Here is a 21,921-nt window from a genome sequence, read left to right as displayed (position 1 = left end):
CAACATGATAATTACAGTTCGCAGAGTTTAATTTGATTAGCTCAGGTGTATTTTGCCAAGAAATGTCTAAATCTGACAGCGTTGGTTATATTTAGTGTAAAGCACCATCCGAGCATTTAATAAGCACGGTTCATTAATAATAACGAACACTTTGCAAGTGCACATATTTAAATACGCAACTTTTACTCTGTATGTCCAACAGGAAGTCATGATTATCCAGAGATAATAAAAACGTGTGACATTGTTCATCATAGTGAAACCAGCAGATTCTTCAGACCCTAATTTAGTTTGAAAAACCTGCATGTTGACTGAAAAAATAAAAATAAAATAAAGATCATGTTTGGTGTGAAGTTGAATATTTGCTGTAAATCATGCTCTCTCTCTCTCTCTCTCTCTCTCTCTCTCTCTCTCTCCAGGTGTACCACTCTTCACTACGACTCTGATCTTCCTCCAACCACCATCATCATCACATTTCACAATGAGGCCAGATCCACCCTGCTGCGCACCATCAGGAGGTAACACACACACACACACACACACACACACACAGTCCGTACACAGTCACAGAATTAGTAGTCAGTTAGTTTGCTGGCTGCTGTTTCATAAAATGCATCCAGTTTGTTTTAAAACTGGATTTTCTTTAAACTTCTTTACAAATTTGTTGCTCGAGATGAAAATCTGTTGAAGATGTTTCCTCATTGATTTTAAATTGAACACCTGTGCTCACCTTAATACACTTTAACAGGTTTAATGTGTCGTTTTATTAGCACACAGCGTATATGCAAAACACACTTACAGTCTCCTGACCCGCAGTCGCTGAACCTTTGTTGTGTCTTTCAGTGTGACGGTGTCGGCACGTTGCCACACACACATTCAATACAAAGAGACACACACCTGCAGGTTTTGGCCTGAGTTCAGCTCATTATACCAGTCAGTCAGCAGGGACTCTCCGTCTCCTTACTATCACAGAGGGCACCGAGTGCTGTGTGTTTTCTATCAGTGTGTGTGTGTGTGTGTGTGTGTGTGTGTGTGTGTGTCCGTCCTCCCCTTCAGTCCTTCTCAGAGCTCTGCAGTTTTCAACCAATTAAAAGACAATCTGTCTCCGTGGGCCCCTCCACTCCCTTTGGCTTCTGCTCTCGCTGTACGTGTGTGTGTGTGTGTGTGTGTGTGGGTGTGTGTGTGTGCTTGGTGGTGACTTGGAGCTGGAAGCAGTTGAGCTGCCTTTTATTTTTAGTTTGGGAATTGGGATCAGCGGCTCCACCAGCATCCACAGGATGCCCTGAAGCTTCCGTACTTTATATATAAGATGAAGGAATTTTCTGCTGAAAAGATATTTCTGGTGTTGATAATCCAACAGTTTTCTTTACATATTTATATGTTTGTTTTATCCTTGTATGATGCAGATTGTCGGTGACAGGCTGACATGAAAGGATTTCTACCGTCATTGCGTTATAGGAATGAAATCAGGTGTCACAAAAAAGAAGACGAACCAAATATGAGGAGAAAATGAGGAATCTGTTGGATTCCCTTTAACACCAACGTTTCCTATTTGACATTAACATTTTATTTCCCAAACTTGCCATTTCCCATCTGAATGTAGGCTCACGGGAAGCGTCTTCTTTTAGTGCAGCACTTTGTTAAAGTGGAGAAAAGTTAATCTTGTTGCAGGAGCATCGCTTGACATTTACAGTTTTTCTGTGAGTCAGTGAAAGACGAGGAGGCAGCTGACAGAAACAGAAACAGCCAACAGGCACAAAATGGTGACATGATGAGTAACGAGACGTTAAGACTGAAGCAACTTTTTAAAATGTTCAAAAGCTGCACATGCAACTTTTTTCTCCAAAACATCTGCATTTCTAAAACAGCCTGAGCTCACGAGTTAATATCTAGTCCTGCAAGTCTCTGATTTCAAGTCAACTGGACCCAGAGAAGTGATTGTGATTTGCTTAAGTACATTTAATGGACCATCCAGTGATTTTGCAGGTTTTTCCTCATTAACGACAAATTGTGTGTAATTTACATTCCTCCCACCCAGCCTACAGCATTTACAACACAAGCTGATCTCAGAACAGGCAAATTCATGCGAAGACTTTAACATCATCTGTGATTTGTAATTCAACACATTCAATAATTGTGCCCTCTTTTTTTTAAATTTTCAAAGTTGTAATTGTGCTGCAGCAGTAACATGGACTTTGAACCTTTGTAGGTTCTCTTACAAGAACCAACGCAGTTACGAAACCTGGAAACTGCACCTTTAGGTGCCTTTGGCATTAAAACAGTTGCTCCAGAGTCAACATGAACGAGACCCAGAGATCCATAGTTTTTCCCCTATAGACAGTAACTGCATGTAGTGACTTTTAAGGTTCAGTAGTAATATCTACAGATCCCACTATATGTTCTCATACTGGCCCACTGGGTCAAGTTAAAAACCTCCACATGGTTCTAACTATCACAATCATCTCCCACAAACATGTGAATGCGTCTAACGCTTCATAAAACCGCCCTAATAAGGCAGAAATAAAATGACGTGAGTCTTTGTTAAGGTGTGTGACCTGGTGTTATGCACCACACTGTTGGTGCTACTGCATTTAACCAGCACAACAGCAGCAGAGGGTTGGCAGCAGCTGCAAAATATTGAATGTGTGTAAAGAACAGAGCTGAGAAAAAGCCTCCCTCATCTCTCGTTATGGGTGAATACGTTTGAAAAATGCCAATCTACTTATTCTCCAATCTGCACCGGGTCAGAGCCGAAAAGTTTACACAAGATATTGAATGTTATGAAACTTTTCTAAGAGTTTTTGAAAGATGTTTAGTCGAACACAGCAAAAAAAAAAAAAAAAAAAAGCAATCTAATTTGAAGCATCAGTTTTCAAGCAGAATAAAAAAAAAAAAACTTGAATTGCCAGATAATAGCTAGATAAGTTTTCTTTTTACTATCTGCAATCATGCTTTGCTCTCCGGGGACTCTGAAAACACTGAATGCATATTGAATGCCTACCATTACGGTATAAAAGGGTATAATTTTGGAGTTTCGTGTGCTTGGGGTCTCGACGGTCTGTAGGCTGAAATTTAATAAGTTTAATTTCTGAGACAATGATGGGCACTTTGAAAGCTTTTCATCTTGTGATCAAAGAGTTGCTTTCTGAGGGGAGAACCAGGCCTTGTCGATATTTAATCAAGCTCTGATCCGAACATTGATCTCATCTTCTCTGTCTCCGTTTGGTGAGAGATAAGCAGGAGGAGAGAGAGAAGCAGGGAGAGAACAAGGCAGAGGAAAGAGATGTGGAGCTTTTGAGGACGTCTTTGGTTTGTTTTGACTCTGCGAGCGTGTGTGTGTGTGTGTGTGTGTGTGTGTGTGTGTGCATGTAAAACAGCTGAAAAGATTCCATTATAACAGCGAAGCCACAGGAGCATCATGGGTAAAAAGGACAGAGAAAGAAAGAAATCTCCACCAAGAGATGAAAGCTGCTGTGTTAAACTCATTAATCCCACAGTGATTGAGAAAGAAAACCAAACTGCTGACCCTACAAGAAGGATTTACATCACAAATACTGTGATGCCACAGACGGAGATGCAGAAAAAACACACCTCATCTAATGCGTTTGGCTGATCGTTGTTTTTGATTGTGGCCATAACATCTACAGGCAGCATGTAAACAGCTTGGATGTTGACCGGGTGCAGTGAAGGGTTAATTAAATATCTGAGTGAGGTGTTTGTTTTGATATCAAGCTGCACTTATCAGTTGTTTTTATTCACATACCTTCATTAAACGACTGATTGATTCTTTTTTTCCTCTGTGTGTGTGTGTGTGTGTGTGTGTGTGTGTGAGGGCAGTAGTCTATTGTAAAGTAATTTGCCTCCAATAAACACATGCACACACTCATTTCAGACTGCAGTTAGCTCTTCCCACACACAATAAGACTATTATAAAAATATGCATCCAGAAAGATTTAGGTACATTATGGAAAATGCATTAGTTTTTTTCACAGAAATCTCACTGTTCAGGTTGTTTGAGTGATTCAGGTGATTCTGCAATGCAGGTAAGAGAACAAGCTGTGGAACATTTTATTTGTCAGACATGTTCTAAGCCTGGTTAACGTTAAATTAGTCAGCCCTTACTAATTTGGAGTCGGAGCTGCACGCAAGGCATCACTCTCTATGATATATGAATAGGTTTTAATTAGTGATTAGTTATAATGACTGGTGACCAAGCTGTGCTGAAGAGTCCCATCTGTTGTCAGGATCTCTGATTAATTTAGTACAACTATAAATTTTTATTTACTGGATATATCTGGTGCATTGTTGTCTCTGTGCTGTCACTTTTGGGTTGATGTGCTTTTAATTAAGTCTTCAGTGTGCACTGTTTGATGTGGCGTTGAGATGTTGATTACCCTGGTGGACAGTTGATTACATCTGTCATCATATTGGTAAAAATTCCAGCGTCGTCTGTGGAAAGACGTGAAAACGACTGGAAAATTCTGCTCACTTATCCATTTAATTACCCGCTTGGTCCATCAGTCAGTGTGTAAACCAGCCAACCAGCCATCCTGCTCCGCTCAGCAGCCAGCAGTCAGCGAGAGCGTAGAAATGCCAATTCTAGATCAGCACCAGCTCAGCACTTTCTGACTCAGTGGTCCTAAAAACGCACAGCAAAGAGTCCAGATCACTTCCTCTACAACTGATCACTCAGGATTTATTAGGAAGAGGTCATTAGGTAGATGTGTAGTTTTTGCTTTCTATTGCAAGTTTACCATTTTAAAGGGCCCTGCGTGCTCTTCTGTCGTATCCCTTCTCTCCCTCTGTTTCTGTGCAAAGCTCCAGATCGACTGAAAAATGGATTTTTACAGTCATTCTTCACAGATTTTGGCCAGTCTCAAAAATAAAATTAAAAAAAAAAAAAACAAAAACATATGCAGTGTCCAAAAACTGGACAGTCTTGTTGGCAGATAGTATTTCCCATCCCTGATTAGGCAGCATTCAGAGTTACATGCATTATGAGCCCAACGTCAGCAGACAGCATTCGTCAGGAGTAGACGGTGTTTACAGGACGCAGATATTTTCACTCCATCCTGCAGATTATCCCTGATGAGCTTCTACATGCAGTGTCCTCTAAATAAACAGTCATCAGATGTAATTAGTGATGTACAGGACCAGCCATATTTAATGTGAACAAGGCTTTTGATTCCAGGCTCAGACTGAGAAATGTAGATATATGGCACTGTAGATCAGCAGTGATGAGGCAGTATTTACTCAGTGCAGATATATAGCATAATGTATCACTGCTGCTTAGTCAGAAAACAACATGCAGTATTGAGTGGCTGAATCAGGATTTCTTTCCAAGAACATTTTCTGTGGTTGTGCTGGGAAAGGCTTTCTGTCAGAGTAAGATTTAAGATGCAGTGAATCATTTCAAAAAGCTAAATCTCCATCGTTGCTTCATATTCTAAAAATCCCTTTCGACTTAGAAAATAATATGGTTCTCATTATCAAAGCTTTTTATTCCAGTAATGGACGTCTGACTTTGTAGTGAGATTCTTCTGTTGCTGTCAGGGCTGTTGATAGAGAAATAGGCCGGAGAAAGATGGCAGTTTGTGGATGAATGGAAAAAGCGGTGGATGCAGAGGGAGCGAAAAAGGAATGATGAATTACTCCAGCAAGGTAGAGGATGGAAGAAGTCGCTGTCAGCTAACCGATCAGGCAGAGAGGGAGAGAGCTGAGCTGAGGGACGAACAGAGAAAGATGGACGAGGAGAAAGCTTTAGAGAGGATAAAACAGGAGCAAAATCGTGCCCTAAGCAAAGTCTAATACCGCGTGAACAGCAGGGACTAATTTGACTCCTCACCTGTAGGGAATGGAGTTAGTTTACAAATACAGGTAGAACCGAAAAACATAGATATGAAGGAGAGAGCTGCCCTGTGTTTGTGGAATATACTGCAGCTCACTCACAACAGGTAAAAACATCACTTCTCAGCTGTAAATACATCCGTGTGCACAATAACCTGTGGGGGCCAGACATGAGTCAGCTCTTTCAACCTGAGCACTTTATTAGATCCATTAGTTGGTTTTGTCTACATGGCATTTGTAGATGTAAACACAGGGGTTTCATTTTCAAACACAGTCAAAGACACTTCTAGTAGACACGGATCTACGAGAGTTAAATGCATCAGCACAGTGATAACGGTGACGTCATGTTAGCAGGTGTAATGTTTACCATGTTCAACAGCAGCTGAGCTTAGCACACAAAGATAAAACACACTCATAGCACTTGTGGAGTCACATAAAAGCGTCTGACCTGCAGTTTGAACTTTTGTCTAAATGTCTGCAAATTCGCAATTTTGCTACTCGAGTCCCGTCCACATCTGTTTCACGTTTAGTCTGATACCTGAGTTAGTGGGCTAATTGACTGTGCATCCATCTGTCCGTGCTCTGAACTGCTTCTCCTGATTAGAGTGGTATTGGGCTGGATCCTCTCCCAGCATGCACTTGGCAAGAAGCATGGCAGAAGCTGGACAGGTCGCCGGTGTTAGCCAGCTGACAAGACAGAACACGTCAAGCACGTCAGTCATTAATAGATCAGGAAGAAACTGATCCTGCCTGTGAAATTGTGGAGAGATTCTGTTGTTTGTTCTCTAAAGAACATTTTGGTGGCAGCTTTTTACCCTTTTTTACCCAAATTGCTTTGCTCTGCTGTGAGCGTGTACCTGTGGTGCGTTGGGTGGCTCCTGTGGGAATTGAACCACTCACCCTGGCAGTCGTACAGCGGCACCCATTTACCGTCAGCGTTATCACTGCCAGAGAGTGGGGTTAAATTCCCACTGGGGCCACGCGTGCAGCTCTGAAAATGCATGCACTCAAAGCACTTTGGATGAAAGCGCTCTCCAAATGGCAGCTGTAGGTAATGAAAATTTTCAAAAATTCCCCCCTAAAATTGATATATAGAGAGTTGGAAATGAGCGGTGCAGATATAGAGCTGCTATTCTGTGGCAGCCGACTGCGGTATTGTCAGTGACGATAATATTTTCTGTGAGCTGGAGATAGCTTCTCCCTCAGCAAGCCTGAGGGGAGGTTAAGCCTCATAGCTAGTGGCCTGTGAACCAGAGAATGGGGACTCCTGTGTGAGAGAGAGAAAGAGAAAGAGCCAGAGGTGGAGAGAGGGAGACCAGAGAAAGAAAAGAGAGAGAGAGAGAGATAGGATCCAGTCGTGTATGTCTGCACCATTCAGAGGCAGAAAGCCGAGATAGATAGAAAAAAGGATGAAAGATGAAAGATCAACGGGATGAGGAAAAGATAGAAGACGAAAGCATCAGATAGATTCCTTCATTGCGTCGAGGATTTAATGTGAACTGATGAGATAAATACAGTATTTTCTTGGGCAGCACGGTGGTTTAGTGGTTAGCACTGTTGCCTCACAGCAAGAAGGTTCCTGGTCTGAAACCCATCAGGGTCCTTTCTGTGTGGAGTCTGCATGTTCTCCCTGTGCTTGTGTGGGTTTTCTCCAGGTACTCTGGTTTCCTCCCACAGTCCAAAAACATGTATGTCAGGTTGATTGGTGACTCTAAATTGCCCATAGGAGTGAGTGTGAGTGTGTGAGGTTGTTTGTCTCTATGTGGCCCTGTGATGGACTGGGGACCTGTCCAGGGTGGACCCCTGCCTTTCACCCAAAGAGAGCTGGGAGAGGCTCCAGCAGATCCCTGGGACCCTGGTTAGGACTAAGGGGGTACAGATGATGGATGGATGGATGGATGGATGGACAGTATTTTCTTTCTGCTTGGTCGCCTCATTTGTTTACTCTTTATCCTTTATCTAAACCTTCTTTCTTTCCTTTCTTCATTTATTTGCTTGCCCTCACTTCTCCTCCATCTCATCCATCAGTCTGTTCATCCATCTCTCCTGATCGGCCCTCAGACTCCACACAGAGAGGGACTCGGGGTTATTTGTCTCCCTTACTAACCTGCCATCTCTCTCTCCCTCTCTCCTCCTTTATTATCCCTCGCTCCTTCATCTCGCTCCACCTCTCCCCCACACTCCTCCCTCCCTGCATCCATCACTCCTCCTGACGGGGTCCGGTGCCTCAGAGACTCATAGCTCCACACGTCCTCCTCCTCCTACATTATTTGACTCTATCCCTCCATCCTTCGCTTTCTCCCAAATTCCAGTCTTTCTCTGGTTCTGTGTCCTCCCTCAGTCCCTCCATCCTTTCTTTTCTTTTTCTTCTCATTTGCTTTTCTCTTCATTTCTCTCTCATTCATTTTTCTTTATTCTTCTTCTGGTTCTGTCAAAGCACATCTTGATTATTTTGTCTCTCACTTTTACATCTTTCCTTCCTTTTCTCTTTTTTCCTTCACTGGGAAATTTATTTTAACCTTTTTTCTCCCTCGTTCCCGTCCTCCTCCTCCTCCATCACCCATCCCATGTTCCCTTTTTCATATTCAGTTCATTCTTCAGTCCTTTCTCTTCCTCCATCTATCCAGTTTATCTTTTCATTCCCTTCCTTCAGTTCTTTTCTCATATTTTCTCTCTACCTTTGCCTTTCTTTTTCTTTTTTCTTTACCCTTTTAGTATTCCTTCCTTTATCCTTTCTTATCATCTTTCATTTCCTTTCATTCAAAATGATCCTGCTTCTTTTTCCTTTTTCATCCCTGCCATCCTTTATCCCACTACTCTTCCTCTCTGCTTCTCTTTTGTTCTGCCTTTCCTTATTTCCCTTATTCTTTTATTGTCCTTTCCATTTTTTCTTTATTTTCCTTCCTATTGCTTATAGTTCCTTATCTTTCCTTCCCTCCTTGCCTTTTGTTTTCCTTTGTCCTCCATCAGCACTCAGTCCTCTTCCCGTTGCTCATTTCTATTCACACCTCCCTCCGTCTCTTTTTCTTTCTGCCCTTCCATTTCTTTTCCGCTCTGTCCTTTATCCCTTTCTCTCCCTCGTTCCTCTGCTGGTCACAGAGGCTATTGAGGAGCAGAAATAATGAAATAAAATCGAGCAGAAACCTGCCCAGAACAAAACACATCTTCTCATTTTCCTCCAGTAAAAGTTATGAATTTTTTATGTTTCAATCTCCCTCCTTAATGAAATAGTTTTTTAGAGGCGACACGTCATACATTTTCATAACAGGAATTTGTGCTGACATTTTGAGTATGTTATTTCACGTGCCGTGCAGCACGTACATAATGGATTTATGAGCACCTGAGTGTGTGTAGGTTGGCATTTACCTACAGTCTGTGTGTGTTTGTACATATTTTACACCAGGATTTTCTTTTGTCTCACCTTCTTTCTCTCCAGTGTTTTAAACCGAACTCCAGTTCATCTCATCCATGAGATCATTCTGGTGGACGACTTCAGCAACGATGGTGAGCACACACACGCACACGCGTGCGCACACACACACACACACACACACACACACACACATAAAAACACCCAACACACTCCAGGTCTCTTCCAGGTCAGAGATAACACAAATGAGCTCTACACAATAGGTCAAATGTGTCCACAGCAGCTGGGTCCATAATTTCAGGATCACAATGGAGCTGAAAAGGAACTTCTGGGTCAGAGCAGAGACAGACAACAATTTCTCTGCAGCTGTGTCTGCTCTGTCTCACCCAGAGACTCAGAGTTCAGGTGAAAAAGGACAAAAAGGTTCAGATTTACCTTAAAACAATTCGTTACAAAGTTCATATTGTGTTCATATCGTGAGCAAACACTACAGGAATATCAAACATATAAGACATACACACATAAAAAGAACCATAAAAACATAATGTGCTGTGCAAAAAGTATAATATAATTATATTATTCATACAGATGCGCAAATGTGTAAACAGAATTTTACCGTAGCTCATAGTGTGGAGCTAATTTAGCCATTTTTGTACCATGTTGAATATAAAAATAACTATGCCCCATATTTTCTATGGGGATCATCTTTTTTATGTAAAGTCTTTCCAAGTAACTGTGGCTGTCAGATTTCACTATTGCAGTGTTAGAGTAAATGTAAGTATACTCATACTTATGTTCTGTCACTTGATGCAGGACGTGTACAGGCATAGTCTGTTTTTGTCGACAGAACACTATCAAATAGAGGAGTCTCAGAAACTGTTCTGATCAGCAGTAGTTTCCACTTTTCATACTAAAAACCAGAAACTTCTCCTCCGTATCTGCTGAGCTGAACCTCGATACGATCAAAGACAATGTGTCTCCACCTCGGGTGCACGGCCAGAGAGTGATAAACACTATCATGCAACAGAAATCTGTGTGTGTACAGAAGATACGGAACCAAACACCTGAAAACAATAAGGTTTGATTTGTTGCTGGAGCTTTATCTGAATTCACTGACACAAAGTTTATTCACCTGAGTTTCAGGTTTGCAAGTTTATTCGTCGTGTCCGGTGTAACCTGAAGTTGCGGGCGAAACGTTTTCAGGGAATCAGCAAAGAAAACAAATATCCCAGCAGCTCGATCAATTTGAGCGAAAACATGACAAGATGAACCTGTCTCAACCATGGATGGATTACTGAACAGGTCTACTGTCCCTGAGGCCTTGTATGAAGTGACTGTTAATCAGTCTTCCTGGAGAGTCAATGAAACAGCTTCAAATAGATGCTGAATGTTTACAGATGAATAGGAAGAAAACAACTAAAAGAGCTGCAGAACCTATTGTCCCAGTACAGACTGGTGACTAGTGATACTACCTGCTAATGAGTCTAACCTGCATGTTATTATCAGTGTCACCTGCTGAGTCAGCCAGTCAGGACAGATGGTGTGAGTGCACAACTAGAGAAGTGCCGGATTTAGATTCTGAAGACGCCATATTGGTGGTGGAGATGTTTCTGTCCCTTTTGAGCTTCTCATTACTACTTTCTTATTTTGAAACTCCAGTTCCAGATAATTAATGAAATAATTATTGGAATTCTATTGATCCTGTTTTGATACTGTAACCTCAGGCAGTATTTTCAGATGCTGCTCTTGTTTTAAATATTCATTTAACTTCTGTATGTCATTTGTGTCCCAGACGTGTTACAGGGGACAAACATATTTCAAATGATATGTCAACACAACCTGAAAAATTCAGCAGGGAGCACAGCTCAGAACAGCAACTAAACAAAAGTGTGAGATGTCAAACTAAAAGCTTTGAATTGTCATCCTGCTGCTGCACAAGCTGCTAATTTCCCTGCAGAGACATTATAAATATATACTGTATATCACACCGCTCATAATATTTCTGTCTAACATTTGTTCTGCTTTTTTTAGAAAGTGACTGCCAGCTTCTCACCAAACTACCAAAAGTCAAATGCCTTCGCAACAACAAGAGAGAAGGTGAGGCAGCAGTTGTGTGTGTGTGTGTGTGTAAACAGGTGTGTAGTTGTGAGAATCTACATGTGTAGTTTCACATATTTGTGAGTACATTTACATGTTTAACTGACCGTTATGTCTCTGCATGCATTTCTCAGTGTTGCATTATACAGTGTGTGTGTGTGTGTGTGTGTGTGTGTGTGTGTGTGTGTGTGTGTGTGTGTGTGTGTGTGTGTGTGTGTGTGTGTGTGTGTGTGTAGAATAAATAGGACTAGTGACACTCTGGTCTTTTCACTCTCCTTCCTAATAATTTTCATGTACAAAACACACAGAGAGTGAGTGAAGAGAAATAGATTCATTTCTCTCTGGTCACACTTTCCTGCTGCACAACTGAAATGACCTGAAGTGAATTGAAGTGACAGGCGCAGCTGCTGAAATAGAAGCAGGGACAGTGACAGACTGTCATAAAAGAAACGGTCCTGAGGAGAAAGTGTCTTCTACAAGCTTAAACCAAACACACTGTGGATTCAAAAGCAAAATACAAACTAAAATGTGACTTCTTCCTTTGTTAAATACAGAAAAGCCCAGCAGAGATTTTCATGCCTCTATCACACTAAATATGGATGCTGCTTCTCAGTTTAATGGCTAATACAGTCATGCATCAGGGCTAGGGTAATCATTTTTCTATAGAATCCATTTGGACCTTCCTCCATACTCTTAAATATAGAATATAAATGAACGTGGAACAGAAATTAACATGACAGCTTGACAATGTGATGGGGTCATGAGCGTTCTGGGAACTAAAAGCACAGTTAAGAGCCAGAAAAGGGGGTTTGTAAAGATGATCCTGGATGCATGTACAGGATCAGGAGTTGAAAGTGGTATTTAACGCTCAGTACAAAATGTACTTTTTCACACCAACACTGAAGGGAGAATCATTTAAGGTGTTTAAGTCCATTAATTTAAGCTCTTGTCACCCAATGTTCCACCTGTGTGGTGCTAGAGCTACGTGGAACTTTAGGCTGCAGGTACTATCAAAATTAATGAAATAGACATCGCGGTCATTTAAAAAACAAAAGAACCTCCTGTCATAAAAATAATGAGTACAGTGCACAGTGAAAGTTAGATATAAACAAACAGTCTGCCAATGCAATAAATCCTTCAAATGTTCTGTTCACATTCACAGAAAAACATCTGGCAGCCGTCAGACAAACATGATCACATGATCAGTAGTTTTGCAAATTATCGTCAGAGACTGACTTTAGCATTTAATGTTGCAGAACTAATACATGTAAGTTATAATAGAAGCCATGTTAATACCTGCAAGCACCTTGTAGAAGCTGACAGGGAATCAAATAAAGAAAAAACTGATCAGTAAGATGAAGAAGATCAATGCAGACATGAGCAAATACACATGATATGGCATGAAACCAAACTGATAACGTCCCTCTGCAGATTTAGAGCCAATATCAAAAATGCATTTGCCCTCTGCCTGAAGCAGCACCTGGATTATTCTGCTCCTCGGGCTCAGGCACTTTTTCCCATCATGTCTGACATGGTTAGAGAAAAATGAAAACCCAGCAGTCTGCATCTCTGAAAGTGCTCCTAGTGAAAGCTGCATGTTGCACCTCAAATGTGAGATTTACCTCCAGAACATGCGTTAAACTTTCCTACATCTATAAGAGCCTGTTAGTGCTGCTCATTCGCTATTGGATATACGGCACCATTGAGCTTTTACATATGACAGAAACACAGGGACGCTTTAAAGCCATAAATGTGATGCCACAGCAAATTGGATCGACTGGATTAGTTCGCTTAGACCTCGACAACAAGCCTGCCATTTGAACATTGTACCCTCTGGATGGTGAAGTCACCCTGGCACAGTCCTCCTGGAAACAGACACAGATTACCTCTGAGAAAAAGACATTTTCATGGTGTTGCTGTTATTTGGTGCCACCTGAGTTCAAATATCACCGTTGTCACAGGAGCAACCTAAAGTAGAAAACACTCAGGAACCACTTCTAATGTGCTTGTTGGCTCGGTGCAAGCTGTGCCATTTGAACTCAGATTGCTGCACTGAAACGTCAGAAAATACGAGCCTTGCTCCAATAATATCTTTTATATCTGTCCTTTTTCTGCAAGTCCTTCTGTTTCTCTCTCTCTCTGTGCATGTCTCACATTTTCATTTCTCATATTTTCTATTCCGTCGTTCTTTATAACTCGCTCAGCGTCTTGTTTTTATTCCCTTGCTGTCGCGCTCACCTCTCTCTCTAACAACAGGAACACTTGTCCTACATGCTGTCACTGAAGGATTTCATTACAGCACAGTCATACTGATCACACACTGACAAACACACACACACACACACACACACACACACAGGCAGGGTTCATCAGTTCAGCTAGTTAATAGTTTATTGCTTCAGGCCGACTGACTTGATTGTCTTTTTTTTAAAGTCCATAAAAACTCACCAGGCTGATACTGTGTCTTCTTGGTAACATACAGTACTTGTTTGTTTTCCTATTCCTCTGAGGACCATCGCTGACACAGTGCAGACCATATTCAAACTTTAACCTAATCCAGAAATCATCGTCCATTGGTTTTCACTACAAACGAGTAATGCACTGGGGGTTGTTTTTTTTTTTTTTTGCAGATTAGCTCTGGCTACCTGACGTTACTCACCAACCATATATGTGCATGTGGAGTTTATGTACTGTAGCTTCTGATTAGCCTGAAAACCTCAGGTCTTTCATGTTTTCTTCAGTCTCTGCAACTGTGGGATAAACATGAACCGTTGGCCTCATTTAAAGTTTCAGCTCGTATAGTCGACTCTTTACTTCACCATCTTCAGTGAAAACGTCAGTGTGTTCCCTAATACGTCGCTGCTTATTTCACTCATGGCAGAGCTTGGGAGAGTGAGGAGGCTTTGAGCACAGAACTAGACTAGTGTACCGTGCGTCATGAGTGTTGAAACATACTGAACCTACAGATCAACAGAAGTGGATTTTCCACTGGAGTTGTTTTAGAGACGCGTTTCTTCCTTATGTTTTGGGGGATTGTCCTTCATGCATGCTGCTCTTCAGTCCAACAGGCAGCGGATAGTCCGATGATTTTTGGCGGGTGGTTTCTTTAATGCTAAATCTGAGCCGTAAGTGCATCAGTAAACATCAAGCAAAGTCTGTCACGGATCATCAGGCAATATTAGACACTCAAACATTTTCACGGTTTCACTGAGAGTGTCTGAAAGTGTGATGAGGCCACCCTCATGCAGCGACTGACTGTCTCCATCTTAAGGTCTGAAACTCTGGTTGGTCCTCACAAGCATAGCAGGCCAACAGAAGCACACACAGAGGCACAGCTGTGATAGGTGGAGATAGTTAAGGGTTATAAATGTAGATTAACACTCTCCCCTGCACAAAGTCAGCCTGTTTTGCACAGCGTGTGTTGTATGTGTGTATCTGAGTAAATGGGTGTGAGTGTGCATATATATTTGAGTGTGTGCCTACTTGTGTGTGGGTCCGCTTTATGTGTGTGTGGGTGTGTGTCCATCCATCCAGAAAATAAAGCCTTATTGAGGATGAAATGGGATTTTTAATTGGCTGAGCCTCGGCCTAACGGCGCCGCGTGAAACTTCACGGCCCCTCGTACAGTGTCACCGACACACACACTCACAATGGACCCATGCACAGTCATGCTAACACACACACACACACACACAAACAACCTTGCACGCATTCACACTTATTCAAAGGAGCACACATAGAAAGACACACACACACACACATACACTACATCTCCATGTCAGGGAGTATTGATTAGACCATTTAGTCCAAATAGAAGAGAACACTGGCCCCCATCAGTGAGACCTCCCTAACAGGCTCATTTACACACATACACACAAACACACACACTCTGTCTTTCTGCAAAACGTCCACAATCAGCCGACACACTCATTTTCTCTTTCTGACACTAACCTCCCCTCCCGTCCTCTCTCTCGCGTTTTTAAAATGGCCACACAAACAAAGTTGAACACACACACATGCAGAGTGTGATGGGCCTGTTAAAAGGTTGTGTCCATGTCTGACAGGGTCTCTAAGAGCCCTGCATCGATTTTCCCCTTTGCCGACTGACTGAGAGAGTGAGCAAGCGAGCGAGAGATAAACGATGTCCGTGGGCAGAGCAAGGCACTAACCCTGCCAAGGTGAAGAGCTCCATTCCCAGTGCCTACAAATATTTCTCCTCCTGGTCATTTGGGTGACTGTGTGTGAGTGTGTGTTTATATGAAAATGTATCTGTGTGTGTGTGACTGCAGATGGTGAGTGTGAGCTGTGAATGTATAGTATACTCTCTTATCCGATCTGCCACCCTGAAAAGAATCCATTTCAGCAGGGGAAGTGGAAGATTGTGCGGAAAGTTGCTCTGAGGTTCGACATCCATATCAAACTGTGTGGATACACTGTATGTTTGGATATTCAACAGCTACAGGGAAGAAATTTAACAGGAGCCAAGGCTGTTTGTTATTATAGGTGGGACTTAATGATGAATTCACTCATTTTACTAAGACACAAATGTTGCTGAGGAACCGCAGTGAAACTAAAGTTGTAATTTTTGGCTCCATTTATGAAAAACAAAAAGCAGTTTAACTGCCCCACTTTCACGATGCGGCTGCCAAGAAGAAAACTACCACACACACACACACACACACACACACTTCACATTATTACTTATTCATGGTAACATATCGGTGTTTATGAGTCCCCGGTCAGATTGGCCTAAGAATTAACTTGTTACTGCAAGTTTCTTTGTCAATAACAGACTGAAACGTAACGTAGGTTCACACTGATGTGGTAAATGTGAGGAGTGGAGGTGCAGACATGATGAAATGGATCGTTTGTAATGTGTGTAAAAATGGAACAATTGATCCAAGCGTCCTAAAACAACGTGTGTGTTTCTGTTCATCAGGGCTGATCAGGTCCAGAGTGCGGGGGGCCGATGCTGCGAGGGCCGGGGTCCTCACCTTCCTGGACAGCCACTGTGAGGTCAACAAGGACTGGCTCCCCCCTCTGCTGCACAGGATCAAACAGGTGTGTGTGTGTGTGTGTGTGTGTGTGTGTCCATGTCCATGTCTTTCCATAGTCGTGTGGATGAATTTCAGTTAAGAACCATCACTGTGGGGACATTTTAGTCCTCACACCTTCACAGGCTGTTTGAATCTTTCCACATGTCAAAGCTGCCAAACAACTAAAACTGATTTTCAATGTTCATTTACGCTGCATCACATTTAGCAGAGCTGCAGTTCTGAATTTAGAACACGTTCCCTCTTTATTACAAGGCTGTTTTCACCCTCATTTTGGATTTTGCTTAGGCTGAAACACCCCTGGTTGTTCCTTTTGGAATCCAAACAAATTGTCTGGTTAGAGTTCAGGCTGGAACCGGGTTTAGGTTTAGGTTAGGGTTGGGCTGTGATGGTTCAGGTGAGGTTGGAGGGAATGCTTTATGTTAATCAGCGTCTTCACAACCATATAAAGACGAATGTGTGTGCGATGATTCCCTGTGGGGATGAAATGGCGCTGTGGGAGAAAATCGAAGACCTGATGCTGGACCTTGAGAGATCCAATGCGGCCTCTGCAGGACTGGAGCTTCTGGTCTGATTAGCTCTCATTAGGAGACAAGTGCTGCACTCTGTGTCTCTCCTCGTTCTCATGTCCTCTTCTGTCACCTTGTTTTGTCTCCTCTCACCTCCTCTCATCTCACATTTTACCACCTGTCAGTTCATCCTCCTGTTTCTCACCATGTGCCCTTTTTCTGTCGCCTCCTCCTCCCATCTCCTCTGCACTGTTGACGTTTTCTCTCTTCACACCTCCCTTTCCCTTCACTCGTTCTCTGCTTTGACTCCCTGCTCTCTCCTTACGCCTCCTATCCTCTTTTCAGTTCTCATTTTATTCTCTCTCTCCTTCTCTCCTGTTTCGTTCCTCTCTCCCACTCTCTCTTTGTGCCTCCTTTCACCTCCCATTCTTGCTCTTTATTATCACATTTGACACCTTTCCATATTCTCCTTTCTTTTCTTATGTCTTCACCTCCCCCTCACGTCCTCTTTACACCTCCTCTCCTCATTTCTTCTATTACAGACCTTTCACTCTGTGCTTCTCCTATTTCTTTACTTCTTTCACTTTTACTGTCCTCTCCCTTTTTTTCTCCTCCCCCCATGTATTCCTGTTTTTACCTTCTCCTTTTGTCTTTATCTCCTTCTCTCTGGCCCTTTCTTCACACTTCGTTTCCCCCTCCGATCGTCTTATTCAAATTAAACTCCTCACACCTTTTATGGTCTTTTCTGCTCCCATCTCTTCATTTTCTCACCTGTCTTCTCTCTCTTCAGTTCATCTAGTCAACTGTTATTTCTGCTGATATCAATGACCTTTTGATCTCCATCTGTAGAGCAGAGATCAATAAGTAAAACCACCTGATCCAATCCTGCTGCTGTGCCGGCGTCATCCATATTCATACACACAGCTTGTGTGTGTGTGTCTGTGCAGACAAGCCATCCATCACTGTCTGTCCATTCACTTTACAGTCATATATTTAGATGTAAATGTATAAGATATTGATCCAGGTAAACACACACACACACACACAGGCAGAACTCCACCGTGAAGTTTCATTCCCCTCAAAATAATTGTCTGTCTCGTTGATATAGAGAGAGCTCACATCTCTTCCACTTGCTTCCAACGTGCACTGTGAGTTTTTTACTCATTAACACGTGCACTGTTGTTTCCATCCATGTTTTAAGCCTTTGCCTCTACGTCCCATGCACTTTTAACAGCTGTGCTAAGACTTATGGGATATGTTGCTGTTGTTTCATCCTTATAGGCAAATAACTGTTGTAGTGATTTTGTTGTCAGAGTGAGTCAAAGAAAACTCTGCAGCTTTCTCATGTAATTAAATGCCTCTATTACCGACCATCTATTGCATGATTTTTAAGTCAAGATGCTAAATAGGATTTGTTTAGCGACGTTGCATCTAATTCAGGTCTATCACATAAAGTATAAGCAGACTCAGCAGAGAATCGGAGATAGAACTGAAACCAAACGATAAATGTCAGTGAAGGATTTCCTCTGATGGCTGGTTACTGCCTGTTTAACACTGATGTGAGTGTGTGTGTGTGTGTGTGTCCCAGCCACCGACACTGCTGTTCTCAGACAAAGATACACCCAAAGCTTAAAAGGTAGCAAATAGGTTATTTAGTTTATTTAGTTTATGTTGATATTAGTCGTGTTTCAGAGCAAAAACCTGAAGTGAAAGTCGAAGATACATACATCATGCTCTTGTTCAGCTGTGCTGTCAATATCCATCGATTCATTATCTATACCGCTCATCCTGTACAGGGTCACAGGGGGAGGCTGGAGCTGGTCCCTGCTGTCACTGGGTGGGGTGGGGTGGGGGGGTGCAGTCTGCACAGGGGCTGAGAGTAAAAGCTTTAAAAATGAAAGTGCATATTAAAGACAAACTAAGAGACGTTTACAACCATTGAGTAGCCGAGAAAGTGCAGCTTCAGGCAGCTGCATTGACTGCCATCTTCTTGTTCAGTATTATGGACATGGAAGTTAAAAGTCTGTGTTTGCTGAAGAACTATTGTTCCTATTGTGGTTGTACTGCATCAGTTTCACTTAGGATCAGCGTGTCATAATTATCCAGCGTTAATGCAGGTACGTGCATGAGGATGATGATGATGATGATACAGTATTTTCTAGGCTCAGTTTTCCTGGCAGCTCAGTCATCAAACGCTCTCTATTCAGATCAGGTGGAAGAAAGAAGAAATGACTGAAATTAAGAAACTGCTCCCGAGCGATTTGAAAATAACACTCATCCAATTACAACAGTAATGTCGCAAATGCCTCACCAAGAGTGCTGCACAGTGTCATTACCCTAACAGCTATTAAAGCAGACGCAGTGCTTTGTAATGTGACTGGAGCTGTAGAGGGATGCAGCCCGTGTCCCCTTGCACTGACCCTGCAGCTAATGGTCCAGAACCGCTCCACCTGCTCTGTAATATCACTGGCTGAAGATGCATCCAGCCGTTTGGCCAAACTAATAGAGGGACTCTCTATGATTTACCAGGGAGCTCAAGTCTGGCACTTGTGTGTGTGTGTGTTTGTACTTTTATCCTTGTAAAGAGCAAACGGTGCCGTCAAGGTAGAAATATGAGGGAAATGAAGTGCGAACATCTCACCAGTTCTCACCAGTTCTCACGTTTACAAGGCTAACACAGGCAATAACTAAGCTAAATCCATGAGAGCCTTATTGTCTTATGGATGATTAAACAGGGATGAGGAATATGGGCGTTTTTGTTGTGTTAATAATTTATATTTTCCATCTCAAACATTCTGTGTGTGTGTGTGTGTGTGTGTGTGTGTGTGTGTGTGTGTGTGTGTGTGTGTGTGTGTGTACGTCTTTAAACCTGAGAATTAGAGTTTTAATAAACTTAAAAAACTGAGATGTGCATAGCGAACAGTGCTTTGCACAAACACTGAGGAATTAAATACACACTTGCATGATTCACTGTAATAATATGTTGTTGAACGAATAGCTGAAATGGCATAGACTGCATGTATCTCATGTCTGTACGGTGCTGGAGTCGGGGCATGTTAAGGCCTAAACCTCCCTGAGATATTAGCCCCGACCTTCTTATCATGCAAAATCAACATTAATAAAATAAAAACCTGAAAAGCTTCAAAAATATTGATTCTGCCAATGTCCTTGTGGTGTTCATCTGGTATTTCTTATTTTCCGATGGCTCCATAGTCTGACATTAATTCCAGTGAAAGGAGTAAATCGGAATTGAATGAAAGTGAACCAGAGGCAGAGGTCACGCTCACCTCACTGAATGTGCTGCGTTTGTATGATTGCTGCCGAATGACTAAAATTCTTTCAGTATAATGACCTTGTTTCACACACACATGCACGTGCCTTGAACTGAACAGCTCGTTCATTGGAGTAGAATTTGATGATCTGCCCACAGGGACACGTTCACCATTTTGGCCTCATGTTCTCTTTCTCTTATTTATTATTTCTCTTATGTTCTTTTTAAGAACAAACAAACTGTCTCTTTCTTCTCCTCTTTGACGCCGTTTGTCATTTTTATTTCCTTTATCACTCTAACCCAACACGGGTCCGTGTGTGTGTGTGTGTGTGTGTGTGTGTGTGTGTGTGTGTGCAGGACTCAACCCGTGTGGTCAGCCCGGTCATCGACATCATCAACATGGACACGTTTGCCTACGTGGCAGCCTCGGCTGATCTCCGTGGAGGTATGGAAACACAATAATGGCTCTGAGGCACCTTCAGGGGGCCTCCAGCTGACAGAGAGAAACCCCTCTGGGTTCTCGATCATGAAAAACCATCATGATGAGGTCATGAACCTTTTCTAGCGGTGACTCTTAAAGTGTTTATTGGTTTCTGGTGGGTCCGTACTGAGAATCTTATCATCAAAAAATACTTAAAACTATCCTGGTTATATTTGTGTCATGTTTAATATGCACTTTGATCCAATCATGTGATCCACCCAGATTACAGCTGATGTTTCGTAACTAATATAAATGTTGGCATTTAAAATCAGGTCTCAAATCAGGAATGAGTGGACTGTTCATTCAGAACAGACTGGCTCCATATAGAGTGTGAGGGCGGTGGTGAAAACCTTTAATAAAACGTTCAATAGGAAAAAAACTGGCCATGGAAACATTTGATCCGTTTCTTTTCTTGTTGGTATAGATAGACTCTGTCTCCTCATATATGACCCACGTAGGGGGAACATTAGGTGATGGGACGAGTTTCCAGGAGGGACGCAAAACATGGCGGCACCAAAACCAAACTGGTCTGTGGCTGATACGACGTTTTTGTTGGAGACTTTCAAAGATTCAAGGATTGTTGACGCCTCGATGGTCCAAAGGCTCCGAACAACCAGGTGTTCAAACAAACAAAGATGAAGCCAGAATCCACAGAACCACTGACCAAATAATAAGAGTTAAAAAGGTTCAGTGCTTTGCAACATTTTAGAGCAACAACTAACCAAGTCTCCACTGTTAGATTAGCTTCTTCTGTGTTGAAGTACTAGTTTAAAAAATTACATTTGTCTTCAGAAGCCAAACCAGGACGTCACTAATAGCAGTGAAAGGGAAGGTTTTGTGGATGAGTCGATAACCATCTTCTAATGCACCGACTATCACAGATCGATGGAGTAGAAGCGAGATCCTGAGGATGGCTTTTGCTTTTAGCTCAGTGAGATTCAGCAGTTACAGATGACTGAGACCAAATGGTCTGATAATATGACAGGACAATATACAACTGCGCTCTGTCTCGTCATCCTCTGTCAGCCCTCGCTTCTTCTGTGGCCAATCTCTGCTGAGAGCTTCACAGTCCCGCTCTCTTTCCATTAGCCTGTCTCATTCGCTTCTTCTTCTCTTGGTAGCAGCAGTCTGCCAGTCAGTGCTGATAATAGCTCTGTCCACCACACACACACACACACACACACACACACACATCACCAGGAGAATCGATGCTGATAGTCGGTCTCACAAAGGACATTTTAATAATAGATGAATCCATCACTCAGAGCATAGAAAAGATGGTTATAAGAGGGTCT

The 21,921-nt window shown here is 42.3% G+C and overlaps 1 protein-coding gene across 2 annotated transcripts in view; it reads left to right on the top strand.

The window, feature by feature from the left end:
- Positions 1-21,921, top strand: part of galnt14 (UDP-N-acetyl-alpha-D-galactosamine:polypeptide N-acetylgalactosaminyltransferase 14 (GalNAc-T14)) — a 116,532-nt gene that overhangs the window by 71,788 nt on the left and 22,823 nt on the right. For both annotated transcript variants that reach the window (XM_026319011.1, XM_026319010.2), the window contains exons 3-7: positions 417-515; positions 9,281-9,348; positions 11,246-11,311; positions 16,251-16,372; positions 20,503-20,590. In XM_026319011.1, the coding sequence (XP_026174796.1) occupies positions 417-515; positions 9,281-9,348; positions 11,246-11,311; positions 16,251-16,372; positions 20,503-20,590 (443 nt within the window). The remainder of the gene's footprint in view (positions 1-416; positions 516-9,280; positions 9,349-11,245; positions 11,312-16,250; positions 16,373-20,502; positions 20,591-21,921) is intronic.

Source organism: Mastacembelus armatus, chromosome 24 (assembly GCF_900324485.2).
Source record: "Mastacembelus armatus chromosome 24, fMasArm1.2, whole genome shotgun sequence".
In the NCBI taxonomy this organism is placed as follows: Eukaryota; Metazoa; Chordata; class Actinopteri; order Synbranchiformes; family Mastacembelidae; genus Mastacembelus; species Mastacembelus armatus.
This window is presented reverse-complemented; position numbering and strand designations above follow the sequence as displayed.